General features: G+C 40.2%; 1 protein-coding gene across 1 annotated transcript in view; it reads left to right on the top strand.

The window, feature by feature from the left end:
* ELOVL7 (ELOVL fatty acid elongase 7) overlaps positions 1–25,650 on the top strand; it is an 81,342-nt gene that overhangs the window by 38,053 nt on the left and 17,639 nt on the right. The window contains exons 2-3 of the mRNA XM_018065758.1: positions 15,605–15,683; positions 25,077–25,267. Of these exons, the coding sequence (XP_017921247.1) occupies positions 15,620–15,683; positions 25,077–25,267 (255 nt within the window). The 5' untranslated portion in view covers positions 15,605–15,619. The remainder of the gene's footprint in view (positions 1–15,604; positions 15,684–25,076; positions 25,268–25,650) is intronic.

Consider the following 25,650-nt stretch of genomic DNA (forward strand, 5'->3'; position numbering starts at 1 on the left):
GTTTTTGAGATTGCATCCAAGTACTGCATTTCAGACTCTTTTGTTGACCATGATGGCTACTCCATTTCTTCTGAGGGATTCCTGCCTGCAGTAGTAGATATAATGGTCATCTGAGTTAAATTCACCCATTCCAGTCCATTTTAGTTCGCTGATTCCTAGAATGTTGATGTTCACTCTTGCCATCTCTTGTTTGACCACTTCCAATTTGCCTTGATTCATGGACCTGACATTCCAGGTTCCTATGCAATATTGCTCTTTACAGCATCGGATCTTGCTTCTCTCACCAGTCACATCCACAACTGGGTATTGTTTTTGCTTTGGCTCCATCCCTTCATTCTTTCTGGAGTTATTTCTCCACTGATCTCGTGTAGCGTGTTGGGCACCTACTGACCTGGGGAGTTCCTCTTTCAGTATCCTATCGTTTTGCCTTTTCATACTGTTCATGGGGTTCTCAAGGCAAGAATACTAAAGTGGTTTGCCATTCTCTTCTCCAGTGGACCACATTCTGTCAGGCCTCTCCACCATGACCCGCCTGTCTTGGGTAGACCTGCGGGCATGGCTTAGTTTCATTGAGTTAGACAAGGCTGTGGTCCTAGTGTGATTAGATTGACTAGTTTTCTGTGAATATGGTTTCATAATGTTTATGGGCAGTTGCAAAATAGATTGACTAGTTTTCTGTGAGTATGGTTTTATCATGTTTATGGGCCGTTGCAAAATAGTGGCCCCTGGCATGCATGGAAACTTAAATCAGATTGTAGATTTGGAAGTTATTATCAAATGACTTACAGTAGGAATAAGAGCGGGTAGATAACAAGACAGATTGAGGGCAGGAAGCCCCAGTGCAGGAATGTGAAGAAAGGAACCTGCAGGACAAAATGATAAAGAACTGACTGGTAGAAAGGCACAAGGTCGGTTGGAAAAGTGCTGTGTTCTGACAACCTAGGTCAGGGTTTCAGGAAGAAGCCGTAATTGTGGGGTGGCAGGGAAATGCACATACATAAGAACTCATGAAAAGCCTTTTCGCATTGCGCCTGTGAGCAAGGACACCTTTAAGCAAGAGGGACAGTTAACTGAGGACAGTTACACCCTTTAGTCCATGAAGCACCCTTTAGAGACAGTAGGATCCAGAATCTTCACCATGATGAATTACAGTATGTCAGATCTACTCAGGAATAGTTCTTCTCTCTTATCATATGCCCAGCCATTATTTTTCCCATTTGCCTTATGCTCCAGCATGGCCAGGGGCTTGTTGCTGTGGTTATTGATTTACCAACAGAGGCTTCAGCCAGTTAAACTTTTCCCTATCACAACACATGTCTTATGATGAAAATTAAATGTATGCCAAATAATAAGTTTGGCTCTCTTGTCAAACTTATTGGCAAGACTCGTTTTGCTACTCTGTGCTCTTCCCTTTCAAGTTTTTATTGTTTATATCTTCATTTTTCCTTTTTTCTAAACTTGTGTTAGATTTACATTGAGATTAGTTAAATAGAAAAGCATTCTCCAAAGAGAGTAAAGAAGAGCTAGAGTCGTTCAAAGGGTAGGATGACAGTCATGACTGGGAAGGGATTTTACAGTCTAATGAAAAGAGACGGCATTGTTACTATCCTCAGCCTTCCAAGAACCCCATGAATGAGGTTTGACTGAGATGTAAGATCAACACCCTTGATCTTCATGAGTCAAGGTTATATTCCTAAATTTTATTTGGAGGAATCAAAACTCTCCACTTCAGGATTAGCTAAAGCTAGTTTAGCATACTGTATATATACTAAATATACATACTATACAATACATAATATTATTGTTGTTTAGCTGCTCAGTTGTGTCCAACCCCATGGACTGTAGCCCGCCAGGCTGCTTTGTCCATGGGATTTCCCAGGCAAGAATGCTGCCGTGGGTTGCTATGTCCTTCCCCAGGGCATCTTCCCAACACAGGGATCGAACCTGCATTCCGGGACTGCAGGTGGATTCTTTACTACTGAGCCACCTGGAAAGCCCAAATAATATTTTTCAGTTCAGTTCAGTCGCTCAGTTGTGTCTGACTCTTTGCAACCCCATGAACCGAAGCACGCCAGGCTTCCCTGTCCATCACCAACTCCCAGAGTCCACCCAAACCCATGTCCATTGAGTCAATGATGCCATGCAACCATCTCATCCTTTGTCATCCCCTTCTCCTCCTGCTCTCAGTCTTTCCCAGTATCAGGGTCTTTTTCAATGAGTCAGCTCCTCGCATGAGGTGGCCAAAGTATTGGAGTTTCAGCTTCAACATCACTACTTCCAATGAACACCCAGGGCTGATCTCCTTTAGGGTGGACTGGTTGGATCTCCTTGCAGTCCAAGGGACTCTCAAGAGTCTTCTCCAACACCACAGCTCAAAAGCATCGGTTCTTCAGTGCTCAGTTTTCTTTATAGTCCAACTCTCACATCCATACATGACCACTGGAAAAACCATAGCCTGTCTAGACAGACCTTTGTTGGCAAAGTAATGTCTCTGCTTTTGAATATGCTATCCAGGTTGGTCGTAACTTTTAATTTCATGGCTATAATCACCATCTGCAGTGATTTTGGAGCCCAGAAAAATAAAGTCAGCCACTGTTTCCATTGTTTCTATCTGCCATGAAGCGATGGGACTGGATGCCATGATCTTAGTTTTCTGAATGTTGAGCTTTAAGCCAACTTTTTCACTCTCTTCTTTCACTTTCATCAAGAGCCTCTTTAGTTCTTCACTTTCTGCCATGAGGGTGGTGTCATCTGCATATCTAAGGTTATGGATATTTCTCCAGGCAATCTTGATTCCTGCTTGTGCCTCCTCCAGCCCAGCGTTTCTCATGATGTACTCTCCACATAAGTTAGATAAGTAGGGTGACAATATATGGCCTTGATGTACTCCTTTTCCTATTTGGAACCAGTCTGTTGTTCCATGTCCAGTTCTAACTGTTGCTTCCTGACCTGCATACAAATTTCTCAAGAGGCAGGTCAGGTGGTCTGGTATTTGCATCTCTTTCAGAGTTTTCCACAGTTTATTGTGATCCACACAGTCAAAGGCTTTGGCATAGTCAATAAAGGAGAAATAGATGTTTCTTTGAAACTCTCTTGCTTTATTGATGATCCATCGGATGCTGGCAATTTGATCTCTGGTTCCTCTGCCTTTTCTAAAACCAGCTTGAAATCAGGAAGTTCACGGTTCATGTATTGTTGAAGCCTGGCTTGGAGAATTTTGAGCATGACTTTACTAGCATGTGAGATGAGTGCAATTGTGCAGTAGTTTGAGCATTCTTTGGCATTGCCTTTCTTTGGGATTGGAATGAAAACGGACCTTTTCCAGTCCTGTGGCCACTGCTGAGTTTTCCAAATTTGCTGGCATATTGAGTGCAGTACTTTCACAGCATCATCTTTCAGGATTTGAAATAGCTCCACTGGAATTCCATCACCTCCACTAGCTTTGTTCGTAGTGATGCTTTCTAAGGCCCACTTGACTTCACATTCCAAGATGTCTGGCTCTAGGTGAGTGATCATACCATCGTGATTATCTGAGTCATGAAGCTCTTTTTTGTACAGTTCTTCTGTGTATTCTTGCCACCTCTTAATATCTTCTGCTTCTGTTAGGTCCATACCATTTCTGTCCTTTATCAAGCCCATCTTTGCATGAAATGTTCCCTTGGTATCTCTAATTTTTTTGAAGAGATCACTAGTCTTTCCCATTCTGTTGTTTTCCTCTATTTCTTTGTATTGATCCCTGAGGAAGACTTTCTTATCTCTCCTTGCTATTCTTTGGAACTCTGCATTCAAATGGGCATATCTTTCCTTTTCTCCTTTGCTTTTTGCCTCTCTTCTTTTCACAGCTATTTGTAAGGCCTCCCCAGACAGCCATTTTGCTTTTTTTGCATTTCTTTTTCTTGGGGATGGTCTTGATTCCTGTCGCCTGTACGAACCTCCATCCATAGTTCATCAGGTACTCTATCTATCAGATCTAGTCCCTTAAATCTATTTCTCACTTCCACTGTATAGTTTTATATAATATGTATATGTATATAGAATTATATAATGTTTTTAACCATATATAATATAATATAGAATATATATATATATGTTATGCTGCTACTGCTAAGTCGCTTCAGTCGTGTCCGACTCTGTGTGACCTCATAGATGGCAGCCCACCAGGCTCCCCTGTCCCTGGGATTCTCCAGGCAAGAACACCAGAGTGGGTTGCCATTTCCTTCTCCAATGCATGAAAGTGAAAAGTGAAAGTGAAGTCACTCAGTCGTGTCCGACTCTTAGCGACCCCATGGACTGCAGCCTACCAGGCTCCTCCGTCCATGGGATTTTCCAGGCAAGAGTACTGGAGTGGGGTGCCATTTACTCTAACTTGAATGTTCATGTCTTCCTTTAATCCACAAGAATTTAATTAAATGGTCACAATTCAAATGAGTGAAATACAAATAATCATATTTCTATAGTTAAAAAGAGAAAAAAAGTACAATTGACCTTTAATGAAAATAAGTTTCCTCAAGTTTCTCAGAATCAAATCCCATTAAAGGAAATCTTTTGAGAGATCAAGTATAGCATCTCAGAAAAAGGCAAAAGGCACAAGTAAATCCAATTAAACTGCAAGTAACTGAGAAGTTGACCTTGTCAGGTGAATTATTTACAGATAAATATGCCTCATTTCCTTATACTTTAACTTAATTTGAAGTTGAGAACATTGGACCTTCCTGCTAGCCAGTGCAACAAATTGTCAGCATTAGCTCTGATCATTTACTTGATTGATTGATTGATTCATACCATGGACATTTATTTCTTCCCTTCCCTCCCCTGGTTTAGTTCTGTGTGAGATGTAAATTTTTACATGACACCCCTCTCGTTACTCCACGAGAACTTACTAGAGTTTTAAGTGATGCAAGATATGTCTACAGATAAAGTGTAGTGTGATAACTACAAATATAGAGGTACAGGTACAAGCCGAGTGAGAAGCAAAATAATTGACAACGGTGGAGCATGAATGTCCAGTCCACCAGACAGAAAACCACCCATGAAAACTGACCTGGCTATCCCAATCCATCACAGTCAAATATCAGTACTGGTTATGTATACTGTCCTGTAGGAGTGCATATAATTTGGATAATTCCACAATGGATTCAGCTGAATAATACTATATAAAGTGTTATCACTCGGTTGTGTTCGACTCTTTGAGATCATAACAATTACAAGTGTGTGTCCAGCTCTATACTGTCTGTATTTATGGATTTATAGTGTGTTATCTGTATCATCAGAGACTGGCACAAGATAGCCCCAAATAGCAGACATGTAAGAGTCACTAGGAAGTCTTATATGGTGTTGCAAAACATGCTTAACTTATCAATCATGTTTTTTTAAACAAACAAACAAAAAATCAAGATTAGTCTATCCTGGACACCCATCACCAAGATGAGCAGAGAGCACTTAGATGGGTGGGCTCGCTGCTGGAGTGTTCCTATTTGATATGCCACTGAAGAGTGATCTCTTCAAGTCACAATTTAAGCAGACATTGTTTCTCAAAGCTAACTCCTCTTTCTTCCTTCTGGGTTATCAAGTCTTCTGACTTTTTCAAACTCATCCTTCCTCCCTCAAGCCATTGTTGTTCAGTTACTAAGTGATGTCCAGCTCTCTGTGACGCCATGGACTACAGCACATCAGGCTTCCCTGTCCTTCCCAACCATCTCATCCTCTGTTGCCCCCTGCCGCTTCTCCTTCCCTCAATCTTTCCCAGCATCAGAGTCTTTTCCAATGAGTCAGCTCTTCACATCAGGTGGCCACAGTATTGGAGCTTCAGCTTCAGCATCAGTCCTTCCAATGATTATTCAGGGTTGATTTCCTTTAGAATTAACTGGTTTGATCTACTTTCTGTCCTAGGGACTCTTGAGTCTTCTGCAGCACCATAACTCAAAGGTATCAGTTCTTTGATATTCAGCCTTCTTTATGGTCCAACTCTCACATCCATTCATGACTACTGGAAATATCATAGCTTCAACTATACAGACCTTTGTTGGCAAAGTGATGTCTTTGCTTTTTAATAAGCTGTCTAGCTTTGTCATAGCTTTCCTTCCAAGGAGCAAGGATCTTAATTTCATGGCTACAGTCACCACCCAGAGTGATTTTAGAGCCCAAGAAAATAAAATCTGTCACTGCTTCCACTTTTTCCCCATCAATTCGCCATCAAGTGATGAGACCAGATGCCATGATCTAAGTGTTTTGAATGTTGAGTTTTAAGCCAGCTTTTTCACTTTCCTCTTTCCATCTCATCAAGAGGCTCTTTAGTTCCTCTTCATTCTCTACCATTAGAGTGGTGTCATCTGTATATCTGAGGTTGATGATACTTCTCCCAGAAATCTTGTTTTCAGCTTGGGATTCATCCAGCCTGGCATTTCACATGATGTACTCTGCATATAAGTTGAATAAACAGGGTGACACTACACAGCCTTGCCGTATTCCTTTCCCAGTTTGGAACTAGTGCATCATTCCATTTCTGGTTCTGACTGTTGCTTCTTGACCTGCCTACAGGTTTCACAGGAGACAGCCATGTGCTTCCCTAAATGTGCAGAGTGAGGATAAACACAATATCAATTATCCTTTAGAAACCACTACATGCCCAAACCTTTTTCATTGCTTCATTTAAATATGGAAATGTGATACAGTTCTGGGAGGAGGTGTTTAAGGGAACTCAGAGCATTGGGAAAGCTTTTAAATCTCCTAAAAAGAGACACAAGGCTCTTCTACTACTCTGGAAGAAGGTGTATGAGAATGTGATATTTGGAATGATGATCACCATCTTTTTCCACAAAAATGACAAAGTAGAAATGAACTAACTCAGAAGAAATTTTCCTACCTTTGAACTTCTTTTTCTGCGTTTCTGTGTAACAGCTCTTATTGCTTAGCACTTCGAGTTGTGTTCTGTTATTTCCAAACGAAAGCATGATCCTTGATACTATAACATTCCCATCTGAAAAACAGAAATTAAGTGCTTAGTATCTTTGTTTGATATTTGTGTTGATCACTTTTGTTTACCTAAAGACAAGGCTTATGTTCTAATTTTCTGTAAGTTACTAAGATCTAAGATGTAGCAATAATTTCTCTTTTCACAAATGCTTAAAAAATTTATTTCACCCTTGATATAGTTTAAATGCCTTACATTTTGGGTGTATATGCTGACTCCAAGATGTTGCAGATTTCACATCTGTTGCAGTTATTTTGAATCATCAGAGAAATTGTTTCCATTGTTGATTGCACCTCCTATTCCTGCCCTTCTTGACCCAGACATATTATCATATCCAAGTGACATTCATTATTAAATCTTTTATCATGAATCATGTGTATTTCTCATACTGTGGATATTGTCATGTCAGAGAACAGTTTGTGCAGTATAAAGAAGAAGCTCTTAAAAAAAAAAAGAAGTTGTTCTTGGTGGGAGGGAGATTCAAGAGAAAGGGAGATATGTATATCTATGGCTGATTCATGTTGATGTGTGGAAGAAACCAACACAATAGTATGAAACAATTATCTTTCGATTAAAAAGAAATAAAAGGAAAAAAATTGTTCCCAAACCTGGCCCATCATCAGCATTTCCCCAGACATACTAATCTTTCTCTAGGTAATTATGACAATCAGCCAGGTCTGACAACCACTACTTTTAGGAGTAGAGAAGAGAGGAAGTTTGTACTGACCTGATCCCATACGTAAATGGTTTCAAACCTCTTTTGACAAAGTCAGCCATGTAAGAACAAAATCTCTCAGCAAGTTTCAGAAAGCTTGTGTATCAAGTGAGTTGGAAGAAGGAGTCCTTTGGTCTCCATGTCCTCTGTCTACACGGCATCCCCTGAAATGTCCAGGGTCTTTCAGGTCTTTGAGCACTAGTCCGTGTAGGTCTGCGTTGTTGCTAGCTACATGGCTCTGTCATTTTCTGCAGCTCTTCTGCAAAACGTCCACGTCCACTGAGGGCACTCAGAAGACTTTACGCTGCCCTTTCACCACTCAGGAGACACTCTCCACGGCTGCCTAAGGCCACATCAGCCACCTGTTCCCTCTCTACCCAGGCAGCTGAGCCTGGTCCGTCTCCTCTCTGTTTCCTTAATCCTACTTGGCACCTCACCAGGGCTTATTGCTCTTTTCTCTGAGATCTGCACGAGTTGCCTTCCCTCTGACTCTCCCCTTTCCCAAGCCTGCAACATGTTCTTTTATGCTAGAAGGCATAGAAACTCCCAAGGTTTCCTTCCAGATCTCTTGTCTAGGCCTTTGAGTTCTTCTGTATGGCTACATACCTAAGCTTTTATAACTCAGAATCTAGGATAAAACTTTCTGGTTTTTTGCCTTCTCTGTTGTGTTTCATTCCCAAGGCGATTTGCATAATCTAGCTGATTAAGGAAATGCCAAAGAGAAACACAAATCTATATATGAAACATCAAAATAAAACACAAAAGCCTGTATGGTAATTGTAAGGAGTATGATGTGCTTTTTGCTTCTGCTGTGTGTGTGTATGTGTGTGTACATATAATCGCAGTATGCACACGTATATGGTAATTAGCAAAATTGAAAATCTATCCTTTGACATAATTTTTCACTGAGTCTGTTCACATTCTCAACTTACTTTATTTAAATTTGAAGCCATAATAGATGGCGAAGAGAAACAGGATTTAAAATAATATGCTGAGGGCTTTCCTGGTGGTCCAGTGGTTCAGAATCTGGGATTCCCCAGTGCAGGGGACAAGGGTTTGATCCCTGGGCCAGGAAGTTTCCACAGGCCCTGGAGCAAGTAAGCCCACGTGCCACAGCTGCTGAGCCTGTGCACCGCAACCACTGAAGCCTACGCACCTAGAGCTCATGCTCTGCAACAAGAGAAGCCAGCTCCATGCGGAGCCCAGGCACCACAACAAAGAGTAGCCCTCGCTTGCTGCAGCTAGAGAAAGCCCACGTGCAGCACCAAAGACCTAGCACTGGCAAAAATAAATACATAAATAAATCTTGAAAAAATACATGCTGGAAAATACACATCCCACATAGTCACCTCAGGAATATATATACATATATTCCACTAATATTACCATAGCCCTAAACCCTTCTGGTTTTGTTCCTTTAGTTTACAAACTATAAGTTGAAAATGTTAGTAAATTATGATTAATCCCACTTCCACTTCCCCCATTCCAACTCCACGTATCAAGCCATAGCTCAGCTTGATCCACTGACTTTTGAAACTATTCTTAACTTTTGATTAGTTCTGGGCATAATTTTTAAAGCAGTAGACAAAGACTTTTCTCCCTTGGAGCCAATTAAATGAAATGCTGAAAAACTCTGATGTTGATTTGTAAAGAAAAGCTCAAAACCTGCTTTGAACAGCAGTACCACTGAAATGATATAATTACTGAAGTGATTACCCTGAAGCATTTTATTTTAATGGAAAAATATTGGTATTTACTTTAAACCAGTGGTTCTCAACTAGGGATGACTTTACATGCTAAGGGACATTTGGTAACTTCTAGAAACCTTTTTGATTGCCTCAGCTAGGGAAGGAGTGTTCTTGGCATTTGGTGAGTGGAGGCCAGGGTTGGTGCTGAGAATCCTGCGTTGCTCAGGACAACTCCCCATAGCTTGTTTGGCAAAAATGTTAATAAAGCTGAGGTTGAAAAACCTGGTTTAGGCAAACAAATGATCACTTTATAGTCTTTCTCACATTTTAATATACTCAAAAGTTTCTGATCGCCTTACCCCAGCCTCAGGAAGGTCAGATGGTTTGTTTTCACCCTGCTGCCCAATTTCCATTACAGACCTCCTTCTCTCTGCTTGTACCTTCCTACAGGTCATTTCAGTTTATGTGTCCCTGAGCAGGGTCTGCAGCTAGCCAGATCTGTTCTTGCAGATCTGATGTCTGACTTCTAAAGCAGAGATCAGCGGGGAGCCCAGGACCTGCCAAATATCAAAAGAGAAAGGGAAAACCGTATAGCCCTTCTGGGATGACAGGGGTGCCCTGGGAAAGCCAGATGCTGACTCTACCCTCCTTTCCCTCAGGGAGAGTGTCCCAGTATATTTTGCAGAGTTTGGATAAATCCCAATACATGAAGGTTCTTTTGGAAGTGGTTGGCAAAGGTTTTCAATTTCTGGACTCCTGCCAGGTACTTCCCACCACAGGCAACCCTATGGTCACAGCCCCATCTGACTGAATTTCAGAAAGAAGTCCTCAGCAGAGTGCTGCCTTCTGAATCCTATTGGCAGATCTCAAAGTGATCAGATCCCTCAAATTTATTATGTGTCCTGGTCTTAGTATATATGTGGCTTCAAAGAGTCTCCAGGTAAGCTCTTGGCAGCAGGTCCATATATCACATTTGAGCTTGACATCTTTAATTTCAGGTCTAAAGAAGCTAGTCTTTTTGCCTTTTCATACTGTTCGTGGGGTTCTCAAGACAAGAATACCGAAGTGGTTTACCTTTCCCTTCTCCAGTAGACCACTGTTTTGTCAGAAATCTCCACCAACGACCCATTGTCTTGGGTGGCCCTGCACGGCATGGCTCATAGCTTCATTGAGTTACACAAGGCTGTGATTTATGTGATCATTTTCGTTAGTTTTCTGTGATTGTGGTTTTCATTCTCGAGGCCGTGGGGCTGTAGTTCTTGCTTCTTCTCTCTGCCCTCTGATGCATGAGGATAAGAGACTTGTGCAAGCTTCCTGATGGGAGGCGTTGGCTGTGAGGAAAACTGATGCTTTCGAACTTTGGTGCTAGTAAAGACTCTTGAGAGTCCCTTGGACAGCACGGAGATCAAACCTGTCAATCCTAAAGGAAATCAACCCTAACTATTCATTGGAAGAACTGATGCTGAAGTTGACTCTCTGATACTTTGGCCACCTGATGTGAAGAGCCAACTCATTGGAAGAGACCCTGATGCTGGGAAAGATTGAAGGCAGGAAGAGAAGGGGGTGACAGAGGATGAGATGGTTGGGTGGCATCACCACCTCAGTGGACATGAGTTTGCACAAGCTCCCGGGTGTAGTGAAGGACAGGGAGGCCTGGCATGCCACAGTCCATGGGGTTGCAGAGTCAGACATGACTTAGCGACTAAACAACAACAAAGGAGCTAGCCTAGCCAGACTGTCTCTACTTCACCAAATGATCCAGCCACAGAGTGATACTGTCCAAAACAAAGGGTGAAATCCATGGTTTGTTGCAGGTGCTGGTCAGTGAAACAGAAGCACCAGTTCCCCATCAGTGAGCTCCTGTTTACTCTCATCCTGACACATTTATCCAAGGCCTTTGGAGAAGGGATGAGCTCTGGCAAAGGAGGCTTTTTCTGTTCCCTGATAGCATCTGCCAGTCTTATCCACCCATTATGGAGGTGTGGTCATCTGTCTACTGTTTGTGAGTTTTAAGTCTCTGCTTTACATCATGAGAAACCTGACTATTCTGGCCTCTCCAGACCTGAAATTTTATGCCACTGAGTATTTTAAATCAGTTATTAAGGCCCTAGTTCTGCTATCAGCTAGAAGATATCTCTATACCACCACATAGAATACATTTCTCCCCTTCTGAATGGTACATTCACTGAAAAAATCAAAGGTCTGTATTAAAGGGCGGGTAAGGAGGGTGTCTGGGTTAGGAGGGGGAAGGTATGCCTGGCTCTAGTCTAGGGGTAGCACTGTATTTACAGGACAACCCAGGTTGCCCCCAATTCATTTACTAACAGTTTTCTAGACTAGACCCGGCAATGTAATATTAGCACGGAGTCCATCACTGAGTCAGCTCATAAGGAAATTCTCAGCAGTATATTTAGTTCCAACAGGCTAAACGGATCAGGTGTTCTTTTCATGCCCCATTTTTATACCATGATCCACGTTCCTTTTCCTCTGGTGGGTCCACAAGGGTTGAGGACTATTGGATAGCAGGTTATCTACAAGCAGAGGATCAGTGAGAGAGTTCTACTCTGGTAAGCTCGAGCCACCAGGTCCCTTTTCTGAATCTCCCGCCTTCCCTCACTTGTTAGTGGGTATCTACTTCTGCAAATTCCCCCTCACAGACCTTTCCAGTGTGAGTTACTCTTCTGATGACCTTCTCCCTCTTCCTCCATCTCAATCTTGCATAGTCTTTTGTATTAGAAAAACCAGCTCTGTTTGCTGCCTGTGAGTATTACTGACCTGCATTAGACTGCTGTGGTCTCTTTGAGGCTTTGTGCTTTAATGAGGGCTGGGGAGAGGAAAATGGCCTGAGTGGAATGAGTAGGGGAAGAAGAGGAGGCAGGGCTTGCCCAGAAAACAGCTTAATACTTTGAAATGTTAGTCTACCATTTGCCCTATAAAATTGGAATCTTTCACTCTGATTCTGAATAATTTAAATGGCGTTATTTTGGCAATTTAATTAGGAGAATAGTGGCTCGAGGTCTGTTACATCAGTGGTTAAGGTGAGCAGGAAAGGAGCTTTTATCAGGATCTAAAACACTTCTATCAAAACCACTGAAAAACATCAAGGGAAGAATCATGTATAATTTGTGACATACCAGCTCTAAAAATGAAAGTAGTAGAGTTTTCTCCAGATTTGTTCCATACACTGCCATTCAACTTGGCCGGATGCTCCATTTAAATTGGTACAGCTTATCTCTACAAATGATAATATCTGACTTTGATTGAATATTCATCCTTTATCAGATTCTGTGCTCTAAATTTCATATATATTATCATATAAATTTCATAAATTTTATACATTATCTCATAAATTATTCCAAACAATTCTTCTAAAACAATGAGTTGTTGTTATTGTTGTTGTTGTTTAATCTTAGGTTGTAAATTGCCATTTTTCAGATAAGGAGGTTGAACTTTAATTTTGCCCAGGGTCATACAGCTAGTCAGTGGTGGGACTCAAACCAAGGTCTTTGTGATCCCAAAATTTCTGCTCCTCCTCCCATGTCATACGTTTGGTATAGAAACAATCCACAGGAAAACTAGAGTCCAGGCTGACTCTGGCAAAATCCTGGCATCCCCGCAGCCAATCTTGAGTTTGAACTCAGCTTGAGGACACAGGATGTATCAGATCAGAGGTCATGCTGAGATACCATCCTGTATTTGGAGAGTTCCTCTGAAGTGGGCTTCCCAGGTGGCACAATGGTAAAGAATCCACCTGACAAGGCAGGAAACATGGGTTCGATCCTTGGGTCAGGGAAGATCCCCTGGAGAAGGAAATGGCAACCCACTCCAGTATTCATGCCTGGAGAATCCCATGGACAGAGGAGCCAGGCTGGCTACAGTCCACAGGGTTGCAAAGAGTTGGACAACTGAAGCAACTTAGCATGCCCTCTTTAATAGACGTTTGGCTTGTTTCCAGTCTTTTACTGACTGATACAATGAATAAGCTTGAATATATGTCATTGTGCATATGTGCCTATAGGAGAAGTTTCTAGAAATAGGATTGTTGCCTTAAAAAATATGGGTTTATAATTTTTTTAATTGATAATGCCAAATTGCCCTCACCAAGAGTAATACTAATTTGCACTGCCACCAGCAATATGTGAGTTTTCCACAATCCTTCCAGCAGAGGGATTGTGGAAAACTCATACATTACTGGTGGCGGTGCAAATTTTGGCTAATCTGACTGATAAAATGTTTGAACTTTAACCCATCCAATGCAGTATTATAGTTTTTTTTTTTTAACTACAGTTAAAGTTAAGCACTTTCTATATGCTTATGAGCCATTTGCACTTCCATTTCTGTGAAATTTGTCTGCTTTATTCTTGGCTTATAGGTGTTTTTCTTATCAGTTTCTAAGAATCCTTAATATATTAGGGAGAGTAGCACTTGTTTGTATTATGAATTGAACATATTTCTTCCGCTTTGTCATTTGCCTTTTTCCTTTTTTCTTCTTGATTTTCATATGGTTAAATTTACTAGTCTTCTTTTATGTTTTATGAACTATTAAGTCAAATTTAAAAAGTTTTTTCCTACTCCAAGATGATAAAAGTGTTCTCCCTGTTGTCATCCAGTACTTTCATGGTTCTTTTAAAATTTTATTTAAATCTTTGATCTATTAATACTTGGAGTTTATCTTGGTTTATAGTATAATTTTTGGATCCAACTTGTTATTTTCAGATGACTCTCTAGTTGTACCACGTTATTTACTCAACAACTGCTGGTAATTCAAGTGCCTACTGGTTTCAGGTGCACATATATCATATATAATATGTCTTTTAAAAATATACATATATATTATATATATAATATAAATAAATATAAAATATAAAATAAATATAATATAAAATGGCTTTATCTTAGAATACCAGAATAAAGTCTAAATTTTTCTGTTGCAGACCTAGAGGATTTATTTTTTTGTAAAATATACATAATGTAAAATTTGCCATTTTAACCATTTTTAACTTTAACCATATGAAGTTCAGTGGCATTAAGTATATTTGCATGTTTTGTGCAACCATCACCACCATCTACCTTTGGAACTTTTTCATCTTCCCACCATATGACTTGAGATCAAACATGCTGGTCATTTTATGATGTCCCATTCCTCTGTACGGTGTATTCTGTTTTCAGAGATGTTAAAATTTGGGGAAGTGTATATCTTAGAATTTATGAAATATGTTCCCAAATGTTTTTGGTATGTTTCTTAGATGTTCTATTCTGTGCCACTGGTCTGCCTCTTCATGTACCGCTGCTGCTGCTAAGTCGCTTCAGTCGTGTCCGACTCTGTGCAACCCCACAGACGGCAGCCCACTAGGCTCCCTTGTCCCTAAAGTTCTCCAGGCAAGAACACTGGAGTGGGTCGCCATTTCCTTCTCCAATGCATGAAAGTGAAAAGTGAAAGTGAAGTCGCTCAGTCGTGTCTGACTCTTAGCGACCCCATGGACTGCAGCCTACCAGGCTCCCTCTGTCCATGGGATTTTCCAGGCAAGAGTACTGGAGTGGGGTGCCATTGCCTTCTCCCTTCATGTACTAATGTCACACAATTTTAATTACTGAAGATTCAAAATATCTTTTAATACACAATAGAGCTAGTTTCCCCTCATTGGTCTTTTTCAGACGACAACTTTTTCCAACTGTTTTTGTCTGTCTGTCCAGGTAAACTAGGCACCTTCTCTTTCGATCTTGTAGATCTTCTCTTCCTCCCTCTGTCTACCTCTGTTTCACTCAAGTTATATAAACTTGAATACAGAAGAACTTCTTACACCTGAAGATCAGCTAAAAGTCTGGGTCAGAGTATCTTTTCTGAACGTTCATCTTCTTGACTTTGTTCTGGGTTTTTACTTCAACATTGCCACGGGAGGCACAGTCCATTCCCGACCTATTTTGCTGCCATGAAAAGAGGATGGATGCTTCTATGACAGTTCTTAGAATCGCTTACTCCTTTTGTATCTGGTACATAGAATATCAGCCTTTTTAAGTGAATTAAGCATTGTCTTTATGATGAAAAGTCTCAAGTGACTGAGTTGCATCGGGGTTTAATGTGGTTCACGAATGCATTTACCCTCAGTAGGTTTGTTGTTTTGCCAGTTATTCCTATTAAATTTTTAGCATATTTAATATTGTATTACTAGAAACTTGGCTTTATTTGCATCCATAGATCATAAACCCATTGTATTTTTTTTTGTTTGTCAGTAAATCCTGTGGAAAATGGCCTTCAGTGATCTTACATCGAGGACTGTGCGTCTTTATGATAATTGGATCAAAGATGCTGGTAAGTAACCAGATTTCCTAACTGTTGGTCGGATTCTCGTACTTAATAGGATTTCATTGAAACAGAATGAGAGACTTTGCAACTTAACACTCCCTTACAGACACCCCATATATTGATTTTTTTCAAATTTTTATTTATTTGGCCACACCAGGTCTTAGTTGTAGCGTGTGAGATGTAGATCCCTGACCAGGAATCGAACCCAGGCACCCACATTGGGAATGAGGAGTCTTAGCCACTGGACCACCAGGGAAATCCCCTTGATTTTTATTTTAATTAGTGAAGAAGTATCAAAAATTTCATTGAAGATATGTATACAGATAGAGGTATTAATGCCTAGGTGATGTTCAATATGATGTTTGTAATTGTGAAAATAGCTTTATATCTAGGGAAAGGAATTGGTCAATATATGGTGGTACATCATTCCAACTCAGAAGCCATTAGAAGTGATTTTGGAGGCACTGTGCTCTTAGGCTTGATTCTGCCATAATGCTCTTAAGGGAAATAACAATTATCACCTACAGTGACTCTGTCCAGTAACTCTTGAGTGGGAAGGGCCACAGCCCCCAGGGGCATATCAGAAAGGGGGGCGTTTGCTAGGGTAACCCTTGAGTAATTCTGAAATGCCCATCTTCTCCCATTGCCCATTAAAAAAAAATCAACATTGTTGAAAGGCATTTAATGCCACAGTGAGTGGCTTAAAATCATTAAATGCAAGCAGGTTATAAAAGACCACCTGTATTTCATGCATGCAAACTCAGTGGCTCAGTCGCGTCCAGCTCTTTTGCAACCCCATGGACTGCAGCCTGCCAGGTTCCTCTCCGTCCATGGACTTTTCCAGGCAAGCATACTAGAATGGATTGCCACTTCCTATTCCATTTGTGTGGTAGGGTTACGGGTAATTTCTGTTTACTTTTCTATGTTTGTCTGCTAGATGTTTGGGGGTTTCTTGTTTCGTCTTTTATTTGTTTGTTTGGCCACAGTATGTGGTGTGAGGGATCTTAGTTCTCAGACCAGGAATTGAACCCTCACCTCCTGCAGTGCAAGTGTGAAGTCTTAACCACTAGGTTGCAAGGGAAGTCCCTGTCTAGATGTTTTTAAACCACATCAATATGTGTTGCTTTTATAACTGTTACAAAATGTTTTAAACAAACATTTTATAACAAATGTTTTATAACATTTAAAATAAATGTTTTATAACAAAGGTAGCATTTTTAAAAGAATAGACAAGGAATCAGAACATTTCAGAGCTGAGATGGATTTAGATATCATCAAAGCTACCTTCTCGTGTTGTTGTTGTTCAGTAGGGTCTGACACTTTGTGACCCCATAAACTGCAGCAAGCCAGGCTTCCCTGTCCTTCTCTAGCTCTCAGAGTTTGCACAAACTCATGTCCATTGAATCGGTGATGCCATCCAACCATCTCATCCTTTGTTGCCTCTTCTCCTCCTGCCTTCAATCTTTCCCCGCATCGGGGTCTTTTCCAGTAAGTGGGCTCTTCGCATCAGATGTTCAAAGTATTGGAGCTTCAGCTTCAGCATCAGTCCTGTCAATGAATATTCAGGGCTGATTTCCTTTAGGATTGACTGGTTTGATCTCATTGCTGTCCAAGGGACTCTCAAGAGTCTTCTCAAGCACCACAGTTAGAAATTATCAGTTCTCTGGCACTCAGCCTTCTTTGTGGTCCAACTCTCGTATCTGCACATGACTACTTGAAAAACCATAGCTTTGACTGTGTGGACCTTCCCAACATCATGGTCATTTGTCAGCAGAAAGATCAGAACATACATTTTCTGGTTATGATTAGTACTCTGGTATTTCACATTTGAATTCCTTTCCACATATTCACTACCATCACCACTTTAGATTAGTTTGTTACTTATCAGTTAGAATCACATATTCACCAAATTCAGGAGGAAAAAGTGTCACTTCTTGCTACCTAGCACAGTTGAAATTCTATTTCTGTTTACACTGATTTCAGCAAAGATACACTGTTTCATGGTTGCTATCTTTCTCAGTGGGCTTCCTGGATGATTGAGTGGTGAAGAACCCACCTGTAATGCCAGAGACCCAAGTTTGATCCCTGGGTCGGGAAGGTCCCCTGGAGAAGGAAGTGGCAACCTACTCCAGTATTCTTGCCTGGGAAATCCCACTGAAAGAGGAGACAGGCAGGCTACAGTCCTTGGGATCTCAAGAGTCAGACACAACTTAGCAATTCAAAAACAACAAATCTTTCTCAGTAGATTAAAAACCAATCTCATTTCACTGAAAAAGACGCTATAGTTTTGCCCCTGAAAAATGCAAAGGATCTTAAAAGGATCCTAAAAAGGATCCCATAAATAGAAAAGTTTCACTCTGTTGAATGGAAAGTGAAGGAAATTTTTATATATATATTCAATTTTTTCTTATTTTTCAACTTACTTAATGATACAGAGAATGTATAGATTTCTTTAAAGATTATCTTTCTCTGAAGATTTACAGTAGTTCTCATAAATTCAGTATTTAATTTAAATACTATTTTTTGTCTATAGTAATGGGTTTATTTATTTATTTAAAATATGAATATTCCTATTTCCTTTCAAGGTAGAGGTGTAACTTGCTACCTGAACTCTCATGATTTAACCTTGGGAACCAAGTAGATTTGGGTAATTTTTTGAAATAGACATGTTTGGAAGAACGGATCACTTGCTATCCAACTCTTGCTACTCACTATCCCCATTGTAAGAACCCAAGACATTCAATTAATCAATATCTTAATTCAACAGCCAGATAGATTTAGGTGATGATGAACATCTATATAGTGCTCTAAGTATAAAATGTTTTAAGATGAACTACTTCTGAATTCCACTAACAATTTTATTCATGGGTCGACTCTTTGTTTTCATTATGGATACTTACATTGAAAAGATGAGTAGTATTAGGTCAGAAAAGGGAATGACAAAGGTAAGAAGTGGTTCAGGATAGACAAGGAAAGTTCTGGAAGCAGTGTTGCAGACGTTGGGGGAGGATGAGAGGAAGAGGCAGGTGATGCTACTGATCTGAAGCTATGCTAATTTAAAGTCTTCAGAGAGGAGGGAAGGTATGGAGATGTGTGGTGAAGAGACCTTGGTTTAAGTTCTGCCACTATTGTGAACCAGCTCGATGATCTTGCACAAATTATTTATTGTCTGTGAGCCTCAGTTTCCTTGTTAGCAAAGGAGAGTTGAGACTGGTATCCGCCGGCTACCAGATAATACACATGAAAGTGTTAGTCACTCAGTTGTGTCTGACTCTTTGTGACCCCATGGACTGTGTAGCCCACCAGGTTCCTCTGTCCATGGAATTGTCTAGGCAAGAATGCTGGGGTGGATTGCCATTCCCTAATATGCATGAAAGTGCTATGTTATTTAGGAAGTATCCCAACAGAAACAGTGGTGGTGGTTGATGACTTATAGTGGATTTCCATGTTCAAATACTTTTAATATAGCATATCTTTTTTTTAAAGTTTCTTCATTCTTTTTCCTGTTGAAATCTAGAAGGGTTAAAATGCTTTGTGTTGAGATGTATACCTTTAGGAGAACACTATTGGGTATAACAAGAGGGTTCTTTTTTTTTTTTTTGCTCTGTGTAGTGTGATATTGATCTCTGAGAACCATTAGGGATCATTTTTGGCCGTCTTAGTTCTGTTTTACTTTGCCTATACTTCAAAGGCCTAAGGCCATGATCAAGTGCCAAGAATTTCAAGTATATTCTTGGCTTTGGCCCTAATTCTGAATAGACTTTGGGAAACTTATTGATACTCGTTGGCTTTCTGATTGTTAGAGAAGTAGGAGGCAGGCATAGTTATTTCATGTGGAAAATTCCACAGCTACAGAACTTTAAAATGGTTTAATTAATACTTAAGCTATAAGAGGATTTATAATGTTTTGATGTTTAAAAAGCAACTTTCCTTGTATTTGAATAGTAATGGTGATGACCTTTCAGAATCAGAGTGATCTTTTTGCAAGAAGACAGAAAATCTGCTGCCACTCTGAACCTCTAGTACTTCACAAAGTACCAGAGGTTCATGTTTGTTTCTCCTGCCAGCTTCTTCATCTTATTGGCACTTAGAATTTTAAAGGGTGTACCCTTTTAGCTAGTACTGCTACTTAAGGAGAACACACTGTTAAAAGTGGCTGATGGAAAAGCTCATTAATATTCTATGTATGTGACCCTTGTACTCCACTGTACTCACTCTCCAGAATGCTCTTAGAAAAGCATTATGGGGCTAGTAATAAGTTAGAACTTCAGAACTGAGGTATGGGCTCTCAGACAGCCTGCCTCTCCATCCTCTGCCTTTATCTGTTGGTGGTACTTAAACCCAACTCTGATGCTGAATAGAAGGTACATGAAACTCTCCCTCCCTTATCAGCCTTTTGTCTCTAAAGAAAACAGAGCACACTTCACCCCAGAACCTTTTGCAATTTGTGAGATCATAGACTGAGGCAGAATTACCTTTAAATATTGTTTAGCAGCTCTCTCTACACCCCTTTATCGAGCCACCAGCTCCATCTGACTTGTAGATGTCTCATCAGCGGGAGCCCCCTGCCTCACATGAAAGTGGGCTCCCTATTTGGAAAGGTCTCTGCCAAGAGAGAAGGTAAGGAAAAATGAACAGTCACCAGAGACATGGACATATTAAACACTTTATTTGCTCAATAGAGAGAGCTAATTTAAGCAAAGGAATAATCTGAGCAAAGCTTTACTTCTAGAAGGTAAATTTGGTAGTTATATAAAAGATAAGATGGTGGCAGATTGGATCAGGAGACAGAGAAGCCACATAAAGTCGCCGCAGAGCACCTAGCAGTGGGGTACTGAGGGCCTCAGTGCTGTTGAAGGAAGCACCGAACTCCGGGTTTATAACATTGATGGAACGTTCATCATGGTCATCGCACCAGCTTATTTCAAAATATAAATGCCTGGGGAATTCCTTGGAGGGCCAGTGGTTAGGACTCTGCTGCCACTGCAGGGGTACAAAAGCGAGATCCGCTGAAATAATAGAAGCAATGCTTACTGAGCACTTAAGCTCTCCCAGGCTCCTTACTTGTAATAACTCACTGAATCCTCCTTGAGATACATGTTGTTTTGCACGCAGTTCACAGATGAGGAAACTAACCACAGAGAAGTCAAGTCAGTGACCCCAGGTCACATAAGAAGTCCATTGAAGGGCCAGGATCAGTGCAGGTGGAGAAAGAATTAAAAAGCTCAGTTGTTTGTTCTGTTATTTGCTTTGAAAATAGTATGAAATTAAATGAACTAGCTTTTCCTCAAAGATAAGATTTTTTTAAAAATCTGTAGAACTTGAAAGGCACACTCAGGATTTTTTTAAAAAAGCATGTGCTTATAACGTTAAATTGCAGGAAACATGATTTATTTAAATATTATTTTCTTCTGCTTCCTGAGCCAGCCCAGCATGCTTTTCCTGGCTTTTAGTTTTTCCTACTGCTTCCAGCAGAGGAACAGAAATATGGTATCATTTGATAACCCCATCTCACTACCCTCACCATCACATTACTGTCACTGAATTAATAAAAGAATGAAATAAAATATTTCTAATTCAGAAATTCCTTTACTGACAAAAACAAAAATCAAAAACTAGTTTTCAGCCATGCATCTGATACCCATTCATAACAGAAACATTTAAAATTTCTTAAAAAGAAAAATAAAAGTCACCCATGTAGTCACTATCCAAAGGTAATAATGTCAACATTCTTCTAGAAGCCTTCTTTTAATACTGGTTTTATGTGTGTATTTCGTTGGAGATAAAAGCTAGAAATATTAATATGGTTTATATTCATATATTTAAGGTTTGGATTACTCACTAATGGAAAAAAAATCCGTCAAAGTTTTTATCATTTCTGAAACCACAATGAGATATCACCTCACACTTGTCAGAATGGTACTCATCAAAAAGAACAAAAGCAACAAATGTTGGAGAGAATGTGGAGAAAAGGGAACCCTCATGCACACTTGATGGGAATGTAAATTGGTGCAGCCACTACGGAAAACAGTGCGGAGGTTTCTCAAAACCTAAAAATAGAATTACTATATGACCCAGCAATTCTACTCCTGGGTATATATCTGAAACAACAACACCACTAATTCAAAATGTACATGTTCACAGCAGGATTATTTATAATTGCCAAGTTATGGAAGTATAGGTGCTCATCAACAGATGAATGGATAAAGATGTGGTAGGTACGCACATGTGCATACATACACGCACACACACTGGAATACTACTCAGCTGTAAAAAAGAACACGCTTTTGCCATTTGCAGTAACATGGGGGAACTTTGAAGGCATTATGATAAGTGAAATGTCAGAGAAAGGCAAATACTGTATGATATAACATATGTGGAATCTAAAAAATACAACAGGCTAGTGAGTATAACAAAAAAGAACCAGATTCACAGATACAGAGAACAAACTGGTGGTTACCAGTGAAGAGGAAGGAGGGAGAGGGGGAGCATGGGGTGGGAGAGTCAGAGGTACAAATTACTCGGTGTAAGATCAACTACAAAGATGTTTGTACAGCACAGAGAGGGTGGCCAGTATTTTGTAGTAATTGTAGGCGGAGTTTAACCTTTAAAAATTGTGTTTTTAAAAAAGTGTGATCTGTTCCAGTTCTGTCGTTTGGTCCCCAGTTCTGTGACAATTTTCTTTACTGAAACTTTCCTGGTGAGTTACTAGACTGTGGCTGGGGTTCCTCAGGGCCTTTCTAATTGCATATAGCACCCAGATATCCTGGGAAAGGTAAGGAATAAATTGAAGTACACAGTGATGTGTGCTACCTGCATAGCTGATTTCACAGCTTTTCCTGATTTAAAACGGTGACATCTTACTATGAAAATTTTTTTTGAGAACTTTATGTTCTTTGTGTTCTTATGAATGTCTTTGAGCAACGTTTGTTGAACGTTTGTTTTGCACATGACACTTTACTGAAATCTTTCCTGCTAAGAGCATCAATCCAGGGGTACTTTTCAGCCCACATTTTACTTTCCCTGTCTGCCATGTTTGTTACTTTGATTCCTTCCAGAAGTTCACTCTTCCTCTGGCTTCAGGATATCACACTCTTGTGGTTTTCCTTCTCCCTTTTTGCCTGCTCTTTCTCAGTCCTCTCTCCTCCTTTGAATGTTAAGTCCTCCAGAGTTTGACTTTGGCCACTTGCTCTACTTCCTCTACTCACTTTTCCTAAGACAGTATCTGAACAACAGCAACAAAAAACTCAAGTGTTTCTCTTAACTGCCACCTCTCATTCCCCATGATTAAATGATTTATGAAATTTTATGTTTTCTACCTCCTTACTAGATGTCAAAATGATTGATCCGATTGATTTTCTCCTATCACTACCTAATTTTTAGTAGTTTCACTTATGAATTCATTTTTGCAAAGGGCTATATCTTTCCTAAAGATAGGAGCACGCTGTGTTCCAGAGTGTTGTGGTGTTCCACAAGATGTTAAATAGTATTCTGTTGATGCAAAGAATCAGGGCTCTATGGCCAGGTAAGTTTGAGGAATGCTGCATACCACCATTCTCATCTTGGCAATTCAAAACAAACATGAAGCACTAAGAAATTCTGCTGATTTGCTTAACTTAGCATTTCTAGTAGACTTTTCCTACTTTTTGGGGTGGTAGTTTAGTCGCTAAGTCTTGTTGCAACCCCATGGACTGTAGCCTGCCAGGCTTTACTGTCCATGGGATTTCTCAGGCAAGAGTACTAGAGTGGTTTGACAATTCCTGCTCCAGGGAATCTTCCTGACTCAGGAATCAAACCCAAATGTCTGCATTGCAGGCAAATTCTTGACCACTGAATTTAAAGAATTCTTTAATATCTTCCTTGTATCGCTTAGTTTGGGACATGTTTCAGTAGGATTCAAGGTAAGGCACAAGCTCATTTTTCTCCCAAGTAGTCAGTTTTCCTTTTTAATGAATTATCTCTCCCTTTCTTGTTTATATGGCTTTCTTTATCATATATTAAATTCCTAAATATCTGAGGTCCATCTTAGAGCTGACTTTTAGCTTATTATTTTGAGATGTAGAATAAATCATCTTTAATCACTACAGACATGCCCCAGTATATCTGAGTATCAAATGTGAGCTTTCCAGCAATAAAACTGAGGCCAAGTGAGTCATCAATCATGGAGTCTATTAAAGAAATTTCTGCCTTGGATAAGAAGTCAGACTTGATGGGATATTCAGCTTTTTTTGGTAATTAGCTACATCATCAGCAGTTTCAATGGGCAAGGGCTGTATTGCCCCCACCCTTCTTTCCAATTAACAAAAGTGGTATTTAGCAACCTAGGACTAAAGACTCAATTTTGAATCAGACACACTTGGAAATTTGCCCACACATATTTTCTTTTATATTCTGGCTTCGTGAAACAATTTTGTAAAATTACACCCAAACTACTTAAGATTATGGAATTAATCACATTTCACCTTGAGTTGCAGTTTTTTAATTAATCTAATTCTCATAGCCTGGAACTAGCAGTAATCATGTGAATTTCTTCTTTACATGATTGTGAGGCTAATACTTTTCTGTTTTTCTGTTTAAGATATCAGATGGATTAGCCCACATTCTGGACACCTAGAACCCACAGTTCAGATACTTAAATGATGCTAAAGTCCCTTTCAGTTGAATAATACAGTACACAGAAGACGTTTCCCGTTTTCTTGGGGAATGAAGAAAGTTAACAAACAGCGAACCGAAACATATTTATATATATGAAAGAATGTCTGCATGGAGAAACTCTACTGTGTTGCTAGTGGTTATAGATGGATGATACGATTGTTCCATGGACTTGCTCCCCTGCGATGTGGTTTCTGGTTCAGTAAAGCGTCTGCCTGCAATGCAGGAGACCCGGGTTCGATCCTTGGGTCAGGAAGATCCCTGGAGAAGGAAATGGCAACCCACTCCAGTATTCTTGCCTGGAAAATCCCATGGATGGAGCCTGGTAGGCTACAGTCCATGGGGTTGCAAAGAGTTGGACACGACTGAGTGACTTCACTTCACTTCAATAGAGAGATAGGGAGGAGGGTGAGGCTAGGGTTTTGATTTCCCTGGCCTCTTGTTTGCAGGACTGCCGAATCCCTCCACTGAAGGACATGGCTCCTCACCAGAAGGGCTTCTCCATGTGACTCTCTCCTGAGCTCATGAGCTCTGGTGACCACTACCTCCCTTTGCCCTTTGAGCCTCACTGTTTCTAGCTCCGTCCCAATCCCTCGTGATTTCCCTTGACACGCCCTGAAGATAGAGTCATCACTGACTAAACAGTTCACTGACAGTATTAGGATCTAGGTGCTCACTTAGATGCTGGTTACTGTCAGTTACCACGGAGCTAAATGGCTGTGCACTTACATCTTATTTTTCTCTTAGATCCTAGAGTTGAAGACTGGCTCCTCATGTCCTCACCTCTGCCACAAGCCATCATCCTAGGATTCTATGTCTATTTTGTCACGTTCCTGGGACCAAAGCTCATGGAGAATCGAAAGCCTTTTGAACTCAAGAAAGCTATGATAACATACAATTTTTCCATAGTACTCTTTTCTGTGTATATGTGTTATGAGGCAAGTATCTTCAGTATTCCTAATGGGAGAATTTTACCTGAGTTTTTATGTTCGTCTGTCATGATGTTTCTTGATATGACTTTAAGGGTAACTCTCCAAGATTTAAGAAATTTCAGAAACTTAGCTCACTAGAGCAGATATTTGCACCCCTCCCCAAAAATGTTGTTTTCTATAGACCAGATATTGAACTCCTTAAAGAATCTCGGTATAGTCTACCTCGCAGATAGTGAGAATTACATTAATTCCAGGGACTCACACACTGTTAGCCATAAAAGATGATTGAATCCATAAATGTTCAACTTTAAGGAAACTCATAGTTGGAGAAATTAGATACACACAAGACAGTGTATTGCCTGGAAAACTCCATGGACAGAGGAGCCTGG

The sequence above is a fragment of the Capra hircus genome, chromosome 20, assembly GCF_001704415.2.
Source record: "Capra hircus breed San Clemente chromosome 20, ASM170441v1, whole genome shotgun sequence".
Taxonomy (NCBI): Eukaryota; Metazoa; Chordata; class Mammalia; order Artiodactyla; family Bovidae; genus Capra; species Capra hircus.